Genomic DNA, 17,703 nt, shown 5'->3' with positions numbered 1-17,703 from the left:
CTATGGGGCGTTGGAAACCCGTGGATAGATATGTACAATATGTCAAAGCTACAGTCCAGTACTTAATTACTGCATAACATTTAATTTCAACAAATCTATGATGGTAGAGTATGTTTTAATACAGTAATAACTAGCAAGCACATCTACAATTTATTGTTAGAGGTGGTCTCCCTCCCTGGTGTCGGATTAGATACCTACTAGTTGACAATGTCAATAAAAGGTTATTTACAGTAAAGTAAAAGTAGCACCAGATTAGACACTAGATGCTTGGCCACCTTTATTAGTAGTTTGGAGATCATTGCGATTACCTCGACGTCAGGACAACAAACGTAAAAATTACAGGTTGTAGGTTTAATGAATGAAACGAAAATATAAATAACTTCCAGATAGTAACCATATTTTCAATGTATATTTCATCAGTATGTGAATTGTCCTCTATTCAGTCGTGACGTGTGTGACTTTAGAACCAAAGGATGAACAGACAAAGAATGTGTCATTTAAACAGAGTGTGTGTGTGTGTGTGTGTGTGTGTGTGTGTGTGTGTGTGTGTGTGTGTGTGTGTGTGTGTGTGTGTGTGTGTGTGTGTGTGTGTGTGTGTGTGTGTGTGTGTGTGTGTGTGTGTCTAGAAGTTTCCTACAGACAAGGCCTACTTCATCGCCAAGGAGCTACTGACCACAGAACGAACCTACCTCAAAGACCTGGAAGTCATCACTGTGGTAAGTGTACGGTCCGTTCCCAAACGGGTTAATGCCTTTGTCAATGGTACGCTCCGTTCCCAAATGGGTCATCTTCACCGTGGTACAGTCTACTCCAGTGGTTCCCAAACTTTTCAGGTCGAGACCCAAAAGATAGTTTGGCGCATCCCCGGGATCTAAAAGCGTACAACGCATCGCTTTGAAAATGTTTTTAAATGCTAATAATAATTCAAAACAAAATGTAGGAAACTAAAAATTAAGGGACCCATAAAAATGTGTCTGCGATCCATAAATGGGTCCCAACCCAATGTTTGGGAAACAGTGGTCTACACAATCTGTTTACTTTGTCACATCTAACACGAAATCTAACACACCCGTTCATTTTATTATCTTAAATTATAGCTTGCTTAAATTTCAATTCAATGTAGGCAGATTCTTGCATCACAGTGCATCTAGATCAGCCTGCTAACTTTGGGCGGGTTTTACCCATTAGTTGGCAACCAACTCACAAAAGTGGCCTAGGGTTACGTTTTATTTTATTTTTCTTTAACCTATTTTTCTTTGACAGTAAGGATTTTGTGATGTAATCAAAGTTGGAAAGAAAAACTGGTAATATCCTTTAAAGAACCATGTAAATTGGATATTGAGCCTTCTTTGGTCAGTGTGTTGCATTTAGGAGATGTGTGCTTTAGTTGGTTTGTTCTTAACTTATTTGTATGATATTCTTCTCTTCTCTTCTCTTCTCTTCTCTTCTCTTCTCTTCTCTTCTCTTCTCTTCTCTTCAGCTTTTTTTTACGGTAGTTTCCATTCTCTTTGATGTGGAGGAAGGCGTGTGCTGGCACTTTTTAAACACCTCTTAAATATTTTCTTTGGGTGGGCATTCTGAGGTCTTCAACTCTCTCTCTCTCTCTCTCTCTCTCTCTCTCCCCCTCTCTCTCTCTCCCCCCCTCTCTCTCTCTCTCTCTCCCTCTCTCTCTCTCTCTCTCTCTCTCTCTCTCTCTCTTTTTCTCTCTCTTGCACCCTTTCTTTCTTTCTTTCCTTTCCTTCCACATCTGTTTCTCTCTCGTGTGCCTCGTGAATCAGCTGTGTTTGCCTCAAGCCAGACCAGCTGTCGGGCATGCGTGCATGTACAGTACGTCTGTGTATGCGTGCACTGACGGATGTTGTATTTTTTACGCTTATTCCTCATCCTCATCAGTCATTTTGAGTGAAATGTACCATAACAGTCTGTATCAGACTGTCATTATACTGCACTTCATCCTTGGGGGTAAAAAACACAGCCACGGGTTCTATACTTTACTCATTTACACATTTTGATAAGGCGACATTGTTGAAACAAAGGGTGTTTTTTTATTTAGGGCTGCAACTATCAATTTTCTTAGGGATTATTCTATCAATTACTTCTTAATAATTCTTGGAATGCTCGTTAGGGGCAAGTATTTGCACATCTGTGTGTGTGTGATAATTCAACACTTTGCTGTAAATGTACAGGTGTGAGTTCTCTGTTATGTGTGACCATCTCTAACTGTGTGTGTGTTGTGTGTGTGTGTGTGTGTGTGTGTGTGTGTGTGTGTGTGTGTGTGTGTGTGTGTGTGTGTGTGTGTGTGTGTGTGTGTGTGTGTGTGTGTGTGTGTGCGTGCGTGTGCGTGTGTGCGCGTGTGTGCGTGCGTGCGCGCGCCTACTAGGCCTTCCAGAATATTCCAGGGAAAGACGAGGCCATGCCGGAATCGGTCAAGAGTCTGATCTCTGCCAACTACGAGCCGATCTACAAGTTCCACCAGGCTTTCCTCCGAGAGGTGGAGCAGCGGCTGGCTCAATGGTCAGTGAACTTTAACAATATCACTATCCCACTTCCATGGAACGCCCCTGCCCTTCTCTCTCTCAACATTAATTAACACTTTTGGTGCCTCTTTAGTCTTATTTTGTAGTGATCCCAGTCCTAGAGTGCTGCGATTTCCTCCCATAGACCTGCACCAAGAGCCAGAGTTAAAATGTGCATGTTTCGTGTTGTGTTACTTGACACAGCAAGTACGTGGATGTTTTCATCCTTCAGCACGGAGCGGCCATTGCTGAGTGCAACGAGTCATTCGCTCGCTATTTTGCCATGAAAAGATGTGGTTCTCTGCGATCCAAACTTTTATTTATTTAGATAAAGCAGTTTTTTTGCGGCACAATGAATGGGACCCTATGATCTGACTTCACCAACATGTTCGGGAATGGAACATTACCGTCCGTCGTCTTTTCCCTGAATGAATTACGGTAGGTAGGCACTAAAGCGGTTAATAAAGATGACCATGCACTTTTACAGAGATATTCTTCTGCCCAATACAACCTACATTCTTCTAGTGTTGTACTGTGAGCTGCCCATTATGCCCACAGTCTTCTACTGTTGGTCACTGGGATCTGCTCAGTACAACCACAGTCTTGTACTATAGCACTGTGAGCTGCCCAGTACAACCAGTCTTCTACTGTTAGCCACCGGTAGCATCTCAGTAAGAGCACATAAGTCATAGTTTGGGACTTTAATTTCATGACTGTAGAAGGAGTTGCTCACAACACAGAGAAGAGCCAGTGCAGACGAGCACTCCCTGGTAAACCAGAAGAAGAAATTCAACGCAGACTCAAAAGGAGACGAGAAAATCTTTTTTTGGGGGGGAAAGACAACTGAAAACAGATGTGTAGATGACTTTTATGTGCTTCCACGTTTGTGTGTGTGTGTGTGCGTACTGTACGTGCATGTGCATGCTTGCGTGCATTGTGCGACTGTGTGAAAGCACACATACTGTAGCATGACTGATGTACGGTAAATGTTCTTTTTACCGTAGCCTTGTGTTGATACTATAGGTGTGAGTCAAGAGAAAGAGTGTGTGTGTGTGTGTGTGTGTGTGTGTGTGTGTGTGTGTGTGTGTGTGTGTGTGTGTGTGTGTGTGTGTGTGTGTGTGTGTGTGTGTGTGTGTGTGTGTGTGTGTGTGTGTGTGTGTGTGTGTGTGTGTGTGTGTGTGTGTGTGTTGGCAAAGGGGTATTGCCAGTTCCACCCACAGCTGTCTCTCACTTCCAAGTCACAACAGCACTTTGTACAGTGTGCATTTGTGTGTCCTGAAAAGTACTTTTGTGAGGTGTGGAGAGGTTTCGACAGCCCTAGAACCTGACACGCACGCATGCACACACAGCTGTGTATCCATGCAAAACCATCACACTGCCAGCGTGAACATGTTGGAAGATCGTATCAGAGAGAGAGCGTGAGAGAGAGAGATGCATTACAGTAGCAAAATAATACTCAATTGTTCGTTAATCCTGGTCCTTAAAGGAGTAGTTCACCACTTTTCAACCTGTCTTCATATAATAGGTCCTCACTAATGTTCATGATAAAATATCACAATTTTTTTCTACTCAGTCCAAGTCTCCTAGGAGAGCTGTGGGAAGTTCAGAATCCATAGTCTTGTGACATCATCATTTTCCAAAAAAAAAATAATAATCAAGATTTTTGAAAAAAATATTTTGATTTTTATTATTGCGAGAACAATGGCTTCCACTTTAAAATTGCAACTTTTCAGGAATAGAAAGCCTGCAGTTTCTATAAGCTGGATTGGCAATCGATGATGTCACAAGACGATGGGTTTCTGACCTGCCCACAACCCTCCTCTGAGGAAAAAATAATAAAAAGAAAAAAATATATATTTATTTACTATTTTTGAGTGAGGACCAATTATATGAACATAGGTTGAAAAGTGGTGGAGTGCCCCTTTAAGGACCCACAGTACTGTACTGCTGGTTTTCTATCCTAGCAGGACCTCTAGTACTGCTGTTTTTTTATCCTACCAGGACCTCTAGTACTGCTGTTTTTTAATCCTACCAGGACCTCTAGTACTGCTGTTTTTTTATCCTACCAGGACCTCTAGTACTGCTGTTTTTTTGTATCCTACCAGGACCTCTAGTACTGCTGGTTTTGTATCTACCTGGACCCCTGTTAATGCAGGACACCCAGTACTTGCCTAGTATTAACTCTTACCACGCTTTGAACGTTCACGTTCGCCCCAATTCGCAAGACCTCTCCGCCAATACGGCGCTCGTTCGGTTCGTTCGTCTGATGACTGTAAGCTGATGAGGGGTCGCGCGGCCGTCTACTGTAAACACATTTTCCGCGGTGATGGTGTAAAAAATCCATTATGCGTTAACATCAACGGAGAACAATTCACTTCCTTGTTGATTTCCTCTGGCTGTAAGGCTCTGTGGCCAGTGACTGGTCTTCTTCTTCTTCAACACATAACAGGCAAATTCACATTCATTCTCGCATGACGCCGCCCTCTGCTGCCTGGCAGACCAAAGTGCACTATTGCACAACCCAAAAAAATAAAAATAAATAAATAAATGTCTGTCTGTCTGTCTATCTACTATAACGTCGCAAAGGTAAGCCGCTTTTTGATGGCACCAGACCCAATAAATAAATAAATAATCTGGCAGTAGGAGAGTTAACATCCTAGTATTAATCAAATCAGAATAATTCATGAAGCTCATGCTTCATGATGATAAAAAGATAGAAAAAGGGGGTGTACAATTCAGAAACAGAAATACAGAACCCAACCTAATGTTGCATTCCTAATCAATTGATAAAAAGTATTTTTGGGGGTGAACTTGTTACAGAGATATCCTTATATGGAGTGGACACTTCCTTAAGAGGAATATATGAATGATGTATGAAGCTGTTATGCCCGAGGGCAGCCCTGATATGGTGAATCCTAAATCACCACTATACTGTATTAGGTTGAGTTGGAGATAGAATGGAGAGTTCAGTGATAACCAGGATAGAATAGGATAAACCAGAGAAGTCACTATCACCTCAACTGGCTCCATACTGTCTGCCAATTACTCGGGCAGCCATGTAAGAGAGATCGGACGCCTTCATCAGAAGATCCACTCTTTTACCAAAGGACGACTCTATAGAGATCCTTTGAAGCTTATACCAGAAGCACGACTCTAAACCCTCTATTTTTCCCTTTACACCAAATCCCTGCACTGAAAATAGCCAATATAAATATTCCCCCTCCCCAGAATAGGGATGCTAGAGTTCAAGTGGTTAAGCTGATAAGCTAAGGAATAAAGGTGCACCTTAAGATGGTATATGACGGGCCCGGGGCAAAAAGGGGAGGCCTTACAACACAAAGGGGTCAGCTGTTTCAAAGCCCCTGGGCTGCGGTGCAGAAGATCCAATCACCCCTGCAGACATTAAGCAGGACAGAGGAACAGATAAGAGCAATTGGTCAGATGATTCAAGAGGCCCGGAGGTGGAATCTGGGAAGAGGAAGTATAGTGTGCATGGTGCCAAACCACGTGATGCTTTAGAAATCACTAAATATTGTATCATTTTACTTCAGCCTCATTTGTGCTCCACATATTCCAGATTTGAAATATTAATGGAAGAACATTAAAAACGAATTGAAATATACTAATAAACTTGTAATAGGTTTTGAAAATAATATAATTTAATGAATATGTTTTGCATTGTAGGAGACATTTTGTTTCATGCTTCCTGAAGTCTTCTGCATTTAAAACTGAAATCACTGAAGCACAGGCATGCATGCGCGCACACACACACACACACGCACGCACGCACGCACGCATGCACGCACGCGCGCTCACGCACGCATGCACACAAATATGAATGGGTTTATATGGGAGTGCAAGTCCTGTGTTTTAAAGCTTGCTCTTGTCTGACACTTGCTGGCGACCACTTGCTACTGCATCTCAGTCTATCTACTGGCTCTCTTTTTGTCTCACTGTCTCCATCTCTGGCTGTCTCTCTGTCCAGACATATTGCACACACACACACACACACACACACACACACACACACACACACACACACACACACACACACACACCTTTTTTTCTTTCTTTTTTTAATCACTTATGTACCTTCTTTCTTCTTACTTATTGAAAGGCCTTTCCACAGTTGATTGGTTGAATTTTATAAGGGTTATGCTTTACATTACTGTTCGAGGGGATTAAATCTAAATAGAAAAACAATAAGGAATGTATAAATGATTATGTTGAATTTTATCTAGTCATCTAATTCTCTCGCTCTCGCTCTCTCTCTCTCTCTCTCTCTCTCTCTGTCAGGGAGGGACGTTCCAACGCACATATCAAGGGAGATTATCAACGGATTGGAGACGTTCTCCTTAAGAACATTCAGGGCCTGAAGGTAACTCTTGTCTTCCTCTCAGCTTTCCTACTGTCTGCCTCTCCTACACTGTCTTCCTCTCAGCTTTCCTACTGTCTGTCTCTCCTACACTGTCTTCCTCTCAGCTTCCCTACTGTCTGCCTCTCCTACACTGTCTTCCTCTGAGCTTTCCTACTGTCTGCCTCTCCTACACTGTCTTCCTCTCAGCTTTCTTACTGTCTGTCTCTCCTACACTGGCTTACCTATATAAACAATATAGAACAAATAATATAAGCAAGAATGGTCACATTATTTTGTTTTCAAAGGCAGTGTTCCCCCCTCTCTCTCTGTAGCAACTATCAGTGCATCTGCAGAAGCACTCTGAGTGCCTGGTGGAACTCGAACGTGCGTGTAGGTGAGTACAAGATAACACTATTTTCTTTGACTGTCCTCTGTAGTCGCAGGGTGAAGGATGAGGAAGAATTGTGGTGGAATTATATTGATATTACAGTTGTTTATATCTAACCTTCAATTCTTAGTTAGTACCTTATGTTGTTAATATTTGTGCCTTTATGAGATGATCTAATATTTTGTAGGAGCCAAGATGTCTCCGTTAGGCCTGATAGCTGTTGTTTTGGTACAGCCTGTCTTGTTATGGTTCAGCTTGTCGTTGCAGCAGCTACTATGGTCTGGATCCCTGTGTTCATTGGCAGAACTACCGTACCACCGACCTGTTATTGTACCTCTCCCCATGATATCATGTACAGTATATTTAAGCAATATTACACGAGAGGGTGTGGGTTATCGTGATTATTGGAACGCCTGCGTTGCCGCTGGCACGAGCCCGAAGGCTCGATAGAAGTCCCTGAACTTCACATGAAAATTGGTAGCCTAGCATAGTGTTGGGAGAGGGTTAGGCCTGGGGCGGTATGGACATTTTGTTACCGCGATTACCGTCTTCCCATTTACCGCCGGTACTGCGGTAATTACCGCACCCCCGTATCTATTAATTAAGGTTCGGCGATAAGCCAAAATATTGCAATCATCTTCCCAAAAGTCGCCTCTCCACAGTGGAGAGGCGACACAGCCTGACTGCCCGAGATATACTTCTCCGTACAGCACAGCGGGTCTGGCTTTCAAAGGAGCAGATCTACAAGCTCACACCACATCACATCCGCGATGCGTTCTGAGCTTTTAGATCTGCACTGTCGGGTTACCATAGTAACGTAGGCTAGCTACTTGGGCTTTTCAGACACAAACAGCTATGTGAACAAACCAGAAGAGGAAGGGTAGTCAGATCGTGTACAGTGATTCTGTAAACTCACGACGTCACGTCTCAACTCTCAAATCACAGTGATTGAGTGCTGCTATATACAGGTTTTAGTTACAAGACTTGACAGAAAAGGTTATAAAATCGCCGACGCGCCGCTGGACGGAGCACAACGTGCGACGCGGTGGAGCTGGAGAAAGTAAAATAGTTTCATTTTCGGTTTTGTCCACGCGGCCCGCGCTCCGCCAGTAATCCGTATGAATAAAAAAAGATATGCCACAACACAAGGCGTGTATTAACATCCTTGTGTCGAGTGGATTACAGAGAAAGTATATGCTGCATTGCTGCTCCGTCATAGAGTTGTGCTCCGTACTCTACTGCCCTGCGTGCACTGTGTGTGTGTGTGAGTGACGTATGTGGGCGGCTTCCAACGTGTGGTACGCGGCCCAGAGCAGAGCGGCATGGAGCGCATGCGGTCCTCGCTTCTCCCCCGTTTTAAAACTCGCTCGTTCTCAATAAAAATAGCCTATTTTTTTGTCTTTTTTGACCGCGGTAAGGACCCTGACACCGCGGTAGGCCGCGGTATACCGCGATACGGCGGTACGGCGGTTACCGAACCCAGCCCCGCTTCAGCTCTTTTGTGACCAGCACAGCTGATTTCTTTGTTTGATGAGACCGTGCGGTAATGCTTATTATTCGCACGGGTAGAAAGCTATTTGAACCAATCAGATTGCGTCGTCGGAACTACCTGTTGTAATAATAAAGGATATCCATCTCCACCTAGAATATTATATCCAACTCCTATTGACTCATCAATTACTGATTGGAGTAGAAGTAGAGACTTTGAGTGTCATTTCTGTGTGTGTGTGTGTGTGTGTCAGGTGTAGTCGCAGGGTGGAGGCGGCGTGTAGAGACTTTGAGCAGCAGAAGGTTTGCTACCTGCCGTTCAACATGTTCCTGCTCCGGCCTCTGCATCGCCTGCTCCACTACAAACTCATCCTGGAGAGACTCTGCAAGCACTACCCCCCCACCCACGATGACTTCAGGGACTCCAGAGGTGTGTGTGTGTGTTGTTTTGATCCATTATCAAACCTGCATGGATATTAGATATTAGTTGTGCATAAACCTGCAAGCATTCACTTCATCCAGAGCAAATATTGTGCCGACATGGTTACTTCTGCTATGACAGGGAACTCTTTCTATGCCAAGGGCCTTCAATTAGCCATAGCCTCTGTCTGCGGCTCCCATTAAGCAAAATGCCTTTTCTATAGCCCTAAAAGAAAAAAGCAAATATAACAGATCTACAACCTCACATCATGTTGCAATACAACACACTGTGAGATTGTAGATGTGATATTCTTCGCTAATTTAGAAAAATGTTGACAATCTTGACAACATTGTGCACAATGGGGATGCCAGTTTGAAAGTGGCTAAACCGTTTTCTTCCCCCCATTTTCATCTCCTTTCTGATTGTTAACCCCTGGTGTCTCGGCTGGAAGATTGCTGCGCTTCTGAAATGCCCTCAAGTACTCTCAGATTGGCATGTTTAGCTGAGGGGGGAAAAAACACTTTGGTGGATTGGACACAACCTAAACTCAGGGTTCCCATGGTCATGAAATTCCTGGAAATATTTTGAAATTAGAAAGATATTTTTCCAGTACTGGAAAAGTTTTGGAATTGATCAAGGGTCCTGGAAGGTCCTTTGGTTATTGATTTTGTTAATACCTCTGAAATGACAAATTAAACATTGGCCAAATTGTCAAATATTAGAGGCAGAAATTGTGAAAATAGCCGATCTACATGCTCACAACGCCTCGCGGCTATTTTCACAATAGAACCGTGTTATACAAAATTCCTCAACTCTTAATGCTCGTCAGGGTGCCGGGGTCCCCAGTTAAAACATGTTTATTTCGGGGGTCACGGCCTGAAAAGGTTGAGAACCACTGGCATACACTAACTGTCTTTGGGCATTGCGCATAGGAGTAAGCGACTCGTTATTGAGCTGAATTATTGTTATATAGTCCTGGAAACCGGGTTAAATATTCTGGAAAAGTTTTGGAAATGAATTGGTAAAATTGTGTGGGAACCCTGTAAACTGTTCCTGTTCTAATTCCCTCTGCAGCTGCCTTGGCTGATGTCTCAGAGCTGGTGCTGCAGCTCCAGGGTACCATGATGAAGATGGAGAACTTCCAGAAGCTTCTAGAACTAAAGAAAGACCTGACAGGCATCGACAACCTGGCTATCGCTGGCAGGGTGAGACAGATGGAAGGATGCTTTTGTTTTTTACTCTCATACAAATAAAATAAATTACGTTGTTTAGTTGTTGTTTTTTTGGGGGGGGGGGGGGGGGGGGGGGGGGGGGGAATCAACTAAAACTGACCCCAAATAAAATGGATTTTAAACCCAGGAAATTCATTTTAAAAATATATTTTTTTAAAATATTTCTCATGTTTTGAAAGATTAAGTGTAATTCTGTGTGGGTTGCAAACCACAGAAATGACAAGGACCAGAGAAACAAAACATTTTCTAATGTATCAGCCTGTGAGATGTGAACATGAGAGACTCAAGGTGACAGTTTTTTTTTGATCAAGGTCTTTTTATTATCATTTTTTCTTTATGCAAACAAACATGAAAATACAAATACAAATCCCCACCCACCCACCCCACAGACCTGTAACAAGAAAAGAAAAACACATGACAAAGACAAGGAAAAGAAAAGAAAAGAAAAGTAAAAAAAAAACTAAACTAAAATAGATATTCAAGGTGACAGTTTGACAAAACTTATTTTTTCCCCCCTCTACCTCTGCTGTTCATCTTCGTCATGTTTGCGTGTGGGGTCCAGGAGTTCATCAGGCTCGGCTGTCTCAGCAAGCTGTCCGGGAAAGGCCTTCAACAGAGGATGTTCTTCCTGGTATGACCTCACAGCTTCTTCTCTGTCTAAACCCTCCATTTAAATCTGCATTGAACAATAATAATCTGTTAGTCCCAAGGCCTGGAAATAATATCTGCCGTAGGAAGGCTTCATTAGAGATAACTCTACCTCCCTGGTGCTCCTCGATCTGTTGAAACACCCTGACACCTCCATCACTCTTGATCCCTGGTGTCCGCATTTTGGGCATAGCCTTATACTGTAGGTGTTTTGAAAACATCATCGAAAATGGCCGATCTACATGTAACATTCGTGTCACATCACGACTCGCGGTACTCCTGTAGATCAGCTTTTTCAAAAAAAAAAGAAAAGAAATTGGCACGTCATTATTGGCAAAATGTTTCAAGATGAGCTGAAGTGGTTAAAATCTGCTTTCTCCCTCCCATAGTATACACACTATGACAGATAACAGTTCACAATGACCAGTAGTAGTTATGTTTTTTTAGTTTAGCCAGCTTGCTTCGACACATAACGGCATAATTCTCTTTGTTTATCGTAAAGGCAGCACAAATGTGTATCGCCATAAATCTTTTTTTTCTCTCTTTTTATTTTACCATCCTTTCTTTTCTTCCCCTCCTCTGTCCTTCACCATTCCTTCTACTTTTAATTTCCACTCGTTTTCCATACCTCCCTTCATTCCGACTTCCTCTACTCTGGATCAATCTGCATTCAATTATTCTTTTAAATTTCCCTCTCTCTCTCTCTCTCTCTCTCTCTCTCTCTCTCTCTCTCTCTCTCTCTCTCTCTCTCATATATGTATTCAGTTCAGTGATTGTCTAGTGTATACCAGTCGAGGTATGACTCCGTCCAACCAGTTTAAAGTTCATGGCCAGCTGCCGCTGTACGGCATGACGGTACGTATTGTATGACCACGACACAGTCCATGACACAAGACCATGTGATACTCTAACAACTACAACCACAGTCTTCTACTGACACTGGGAGCAGACCAGTACACATACAGTTATTTCCTCCATCCCAAGTTTTTAATGCAACATAGTTGCTGATCCATATGATTCCATATTTCCAATTGGAATATGGACTGTTCTTTCAGACCTAATGCTGTATTTAATTATTATTATATATGACCAAATCAGACTGCTCTATTTTAGAGGTGGCTCTTTAAAATTACATTATTATCATTATGTGTCAATGTGGCATTTTAAGTTTTTTTTTTCTTTTCACTTAGATTTTATCAATTTTCCAGCTTTTACAAGGCTTATCCAAAATCATGTTACAGAAGTAACTATGCTTACCATACTCTGTTCAATAATGTATTAAGATGACACAATTAAGGACAGTGATTAAAATCAATCATTAATCAAAGACTGTGTTCAACTAGTTTGTAAGTGTAACAGATTTAAGCTTTTTTAAATGGGATAATGTGTTATATGAGTTGAGGTATAACATACTGTGTGTGTGTGTGTGTGTGTGTGTGTGTGTGTGTGTGTGTGTGTGTGTGTGTGTGTGTGTGTGTGTGTGTGTGTGTGTGTGTGTGTGTGTGTGTGTGTGTGTGTGTGTGTGTGTGTGCGTTCGCCTGCAGATCAGAGAAAGTGAAGAGGAGTGGGGAGTTCCTCATTCCTTCACCTTGTTCGGACAGCGCCAGTCTGTGGTGGTAGCTGCAAGGTATGACACACACCAAGCCTCGATTTACTACTTTGTGCTGCAGTATTCATAAAACTTTAAATGTTAAAAAAGAAGATATAAAGTCATCTGAACAACGGCGGAAGGAAGTATAGTGAATAAATCATGACAGAAACGCAACATCATCCATAATGAATGGCCTCATGCTCCTTTAGAAATAACAATTTAAATTATTAATGACGACTAATCCCATTAACTAAGGATTCATATCTGCATTTCTTTATCAAAACGTCAACATACAACTTATTCTTATTTAGAGTGTCATTACACTTATAATTTACTGTGTGAATATTTCTTTGTTTTTTCTATTCACGTTAATCAACCGTTAATCAACCTCACGAGAAAGATTCCTTGTTAGTGCAATCATACCTGCCGAAATAACACATTTAATTCATATATTCTGATCTTAACACCTGAATTTGTATGTAATATAGCAATCTGGAAACCCGGCAAAAACAGAGGCAGACCTCTGAATCTGCACTTGAGAGATTTGTAATAAATGAAATTATACTTTCTTATTTTGTATATTTATATCAGGCTTTATTCCCTCTCGTCTCTTTTTATTGACTGTTGATAGATTTCATAGATATTGCTTTGTTGCAAAGCAATGTTGCTTTATTTTCTCACATTGTCTCTGTCTGTCTCTGTCCTCACCAGCTGTGCGTCAGAGATGGACAGGTGGTTAGAAGACATTAGGATGGCTATAGACCTGGCAGAGCAGAGTAATGGGCTTCACACGGACCTCATTGACAACAGTAAGAACTGTGTGTGTGTGTGTGTGTGGGGGGGGGGGGGGGGTGTTTGTGTCTTCTTTATATACCCATGCATGTACGCCAAATCACTGCTATCTCAGAAGAAGCAAAGCTGTCTTCATTACTTTCATGTGAACACAGCACTTGAATTGGTGCAGATTATCTTTCATCATTGTCATCGGTTACGTTGGAAATGTTACCCGACCTATGAGCGTCTCCTCCTCTGCCCCGTCATCTTTTTATAAGGCTGTCATTTATTTCAATGAGACTTTGACCAGGTGCCCTTTGATTTAGTTCCTCTATTGTCATTCAGTCAAAGACCCATGGAATGTATAGCTTTTAAACAATCAGTGAGCATATTAGCTTACCAATGAAGAACACAGACTATTTCTCTATTTCTATTAAGTATCATATTTTTTGGTTTTCAAGTCTTCATACTAGTTCTTTGTTCTATTTTCACAAGTGGTCAAGCCCATTGTACTTTGTCTAACATGTAGATTGTTTTACCGTCCCTCACACCTGTTTATACACAGCAAAGAGCTGACAATGTTCCGAAAACAGATAAAGACCTTTCGCTGGTTGGTTATAATAAGTGTCTTCCCGGTTCGACTCCCGGCTGGCCAGACTGTTTTCTGTGTGTCGTTGCCGTGCTCTCTGTAAGGCTTTCCTGTACCTCCCACACAAATGTTGAATGATTTTGGGTCTGCTGCCAAATACATAATGTATCATTTTGAGGGTCCTTGGTAGGAAAAAGTTTAAGAACTACTGATTTAGAAGCAGGGGTCATCGCCATGCTGGCTTGTAGTGGACATTTTTGTCAAAATTATATTTTTGCCACAGACATACTGAGTAGACAAAAACATAAAGACATAGCCCTAAATGACCATTACAGGTCTGTAATGGACTCCCTTAACTCTGGGAGTGCTTGAAAATAATATGTGGATCAGTGTCTTACACATTCGGAAGAAAAACTGGAGACTGACATTCAGTAACTGGGTTTTGTGGTCAAAACAAGAACATGGTGTGTAAAAACAAAATCTAGAATTTTCCACGGACAAGACATATTAGAAGGCATTGCTAGAATCGGCCTCAGGTCTTGGTTATAAACCATCAGAACAAGTAAACTGAGGCCAGTTTGGGTGGTGCAGTGAGGATCTCAGATGAGTGCAGTGCAGTGTGTTTAGTCAGGCGGTAGGTAGGTACAATATTGTCGTTTGTTTGAACCGGTCCGTCATTCTCCCAGAGCTGCCAGAGGATGGCGCCCTGGAGGCAGAGTCGGAGGAGGAGCTGTGCGGCTCGCGCTCGTCCCTGGAGCGGCAAGGCCACCGCGGCAACACCACCGTGCACGTGTGCTGGCACCGCAACACCAGCGTGTCCATGGTGGACTTCAGCGTGGCCGTGGAGGTAACCTGTGTGTGTGTGTGTGTGTGTGTGTGTGTGTGTGTGTGTGTGTGTGTGTGTGTGTGTGTGTGTGTGTGTGTGTGTGTGTGTGTGTGTGTGTGTGTGTGTGTGTGTGTGTGTGTGTGTGTGTGTGTTTTATATCACTGGTTTCCAGACAGTGGGTCGAGACCCATTTGTGGGTTACGGACCAATCTGTATGGGTCACGACTCGAGTAAAAATCCCATTATTTTTAGAGAAAAAACATATAATTGTATAAATATTCAAACAAATCTAAGAAATGTATTAAGAAGTAGTGCAAATACCCGATCTATAAGCTCTCAACGAGGCACGAAGCGACGCGTTGAGAGCTTGTAGGTCTGCTGTTTCCACTAGTTTGGGTCCCGGGCAAACGCCTAATTTCTCTTTTGGGTCTCGAGCTAAAACGTTTGGGAACCACTGCTTTATATCACCTGTTCACCTTTTTTTTACATCAAATGTATGTGTGAAGGCTTACGGGTCAATTTACATGCACGTCACTGATCCATCATAGATAGGCCGAAGGCAATATGTAGATTATGGAGATAGGCCTATCCATGTGTTTTTCCCAATCAGGGTTTTAATATTCCTAATCTTATGTTATCACAAGCATAACCATAATTAAATGGCTTTCCATTAATTTATTGCTTAAGTCCTGCAAAGATAGTGTGATGAGGCTGTCTGTATATATGTGTGTACCTCTGCTCTATGTATGCATGTCTGAAAATGTGTCCAGAGGGTGCAGCCACAAGGTTATGCAATAGTCTTCTTTCTTTCTTTCTTTCTTGAAAGAGTTGATGCCTTAACTTGACTTTTCCAAGTAATACTAATTATTGTGCTTGTGAATGCAGTCCATGTTGTAACATTATTAGATACATCTGTCCTGTGTATAGTTTCAAGCTACAGTACAAAATGATGTTGCAATGATGTTGCAATGATGTTGACTAAGGCGTTCATTATTTTGTATTATTATTATTTACAACATCTGTGACAATGACATCTGTCTGACCGTATGACCAACAGATCAATCCCACACCTTCTCTCTGTCTCTGTCTCTGTCTCACCGTGGACAAAGGACTGTCCTTCCAAATGTATATTTGTCTTCTCTGTTTTCTCACATGTTTGTTTTTCTCCTTTTCTCTCTTGTTGCTGCCCCATCTTCATCTGTCTATCCATCTACAGCCATTCCACTTCTCCTGGTCTCTATCATCATGTCTTCCTCCATCATTCTGTCCTTTCTGTTCATGCTGATGTTGCTAGGGCTGATTAGTGCAGTCTGCAGGCGAGGCAGTGTCCTCTGTCTGTGATCTGCTGTTACAGAGCACACACCCTGTCGTTTAGTGGCACCTGCTGGAATAGAGAGGTACTGCATTAAGTACCTCTAATGCATTGTTAAAGACTGAGCCCCAGTGGCTTACCAGAAAAGCCTTTTAGAGGCAAGCCTTTCTATCTGCATTTGACACATGACTGCATACAACATGATGCATGAACATGAGTATTAATGAAGTGCCTGTTTATCTGTTACGCAAGGAGAGGTCGAATAGAAAGATCATGACACAGACACTATACACCACAATCAACGTAATACAGATCTGATGTCTCTCTATTTGTCAGATACTTTGCCAAAGCTGTAAATCCTCTACAACCAAGCAAATTATTTTGAATGGCAGAACTTGTGTGGCACACTAAAGATGAAGTGACACATATTGAGTACTAAAGATGCTTTTACATACAAAATGTACCTTTTATAAATTGTGAAAAGTGAATTCACAGGCATTCTCAAACACATCTTGCCACAGTAACGTAACCGTTGTTCACCTAGTAGCCTATCTAGTGCACTTTTCTTGGGTTCAGTGCTCTGACGTATGTTAATTCAATATAACTTACTGCAGGGGTCTTCAACAGGGGGTCCGCGACCCCTAGGGGGTCCGCGGAGGTACTGCAGGGGGTCCGCGAAATTATTGCTTAAAAAAAAAAAAAAAAAAAAAGATTTCAAAAGATGTTTTCTTTTTCTTTTTACATTTATAAAAAAATTAATCATGATTCTATCCGTTTTGAATAGCTTGAATACATGATTACTATGTAATTGACAGATTGTTGATATTATTGACATTGGTTCTCAGTTAATAAGTAGTATGTTTAGAAATGGTAGTGGTACGGCCCACCCTGCTCGCTGTAACTTGTACATGTTTAAAATAAAAAATATGTCGTAGCCCCGACCCCCCCACCCTACGAGGTGGTAGGGGCTAGGGGGTCCCTTCTCCATCTCCCCATCAGTTTGGGGGTCCCCAGCCTGAAAACGTTGAAGACCCCTGACTTACTGTATACAATTGGAGTAGTATTTGGTCTCCCTGCTCTTCTATTTAGATCCTGTGTCTAGGTCAGACACAATCCTGTTTCTTTTTTCTTTTTCCAAATTTTAAATTCTCCCTTGAGCATGCAGGCACGCTTTATTAAATCAGTCAGTGATAGAAAACATCAGCTCTTGCGCCGCAAAAACCCGGGTTCAAATATGGGGTAGAACAGTGTATGCACTGTTCTGAGGTCCAGAATGGTCTTGGTGCATGTAGGCTAGGCTCCTTGCATGTCTTTTCCCTGTCCTCTGTCTAATATTTCTACACAACTGGCCATTAAACATTTTTGTCTTTGTGGAGCCACAATTTCTCCTGCGTTACCTCATGCTTTCTCTGTGTCACTATTTGTTCTCTTCTTGTTGGCGTCCAGAACCAGTTGTCGGGGAACCTCCTGAGGAAGTTTAAGAACAGTAACGGTTGGCAGAAGCTCTGGGTCGTCTTCACCAACTTCAGCCTCTTCTTCTACAAATCTCACCAGGTGAGAC

The 17,703-nt window shown here is 42.2% G+C and overlaps 1 protein-coding gene across 1 annotated transcript in view; it reads left to right on the top strand.

Moving 5' to 3' along the window:
* The window catches only part of LOC308280541 (FERM, ARHGEF and pleckstrin domain-containing protein 1-like), an 81,491-nt gene that overhangs the window by 60,833 nt on the left and 2,955 nt on the right, over positions 1–17,703 (top strand). Inside the window, exons 15-26 of the mRNA XM_080720861.1 lie at positions 627–716; positions 2,381–2,514; positions 6,813–6,894; positions 7,206–7,267; positions 9,004–9,179; positions 10,245–10,375; positions 10,965–11,033; positions 11,816–11,905; positions 12,595–12,677; positions 13,353–13,450; positions 14,691–14,851; positions 17,589–17,696. Coding sequence (XP_080576987.1) covers positions 627–716; positions 2,381–2,514; positions 6,813–6,894; positions 7,206–7,267; positions 9,004–9,179; positions 10,245–10,375; positions 10,965–11,033; positions 11,816–11,905; positions 12,595–12,677; positions 13,353–13,450; positions 14,691–14,851; positions 17,589–17,696 — 1,284 coding nt within the window. The remainder of the gene's footprint in view (positions 1–626; positions 717–2,380; positions 2,515–6,812; positions 6,895–7,205; positions 7,268–9,003; positions 9,180–10,244; positions 10,376–10,964; positions 11,034–11,815; positions 11,906–12,594; positions 12,678–13,352; positions 13,451–14,690; positions 14,852–17,588; positions 17,697–17,703) is intronic.

This window comes from Nannobrachium achirus, assembly GCF_963921795.1.
Source record: "Nannobrachium achirus genome assembly, chromosome: 24".
Lineage (NCBI taxonomy): Eukaryota > Metazoa > Chordata > Actinopteri > Myctophiformes > Myctophidae > Nannobrachium > Nannobrachium achirus.
This window is presented reverse-complemented; position numbering and strand designations above follow the sequence as displayed.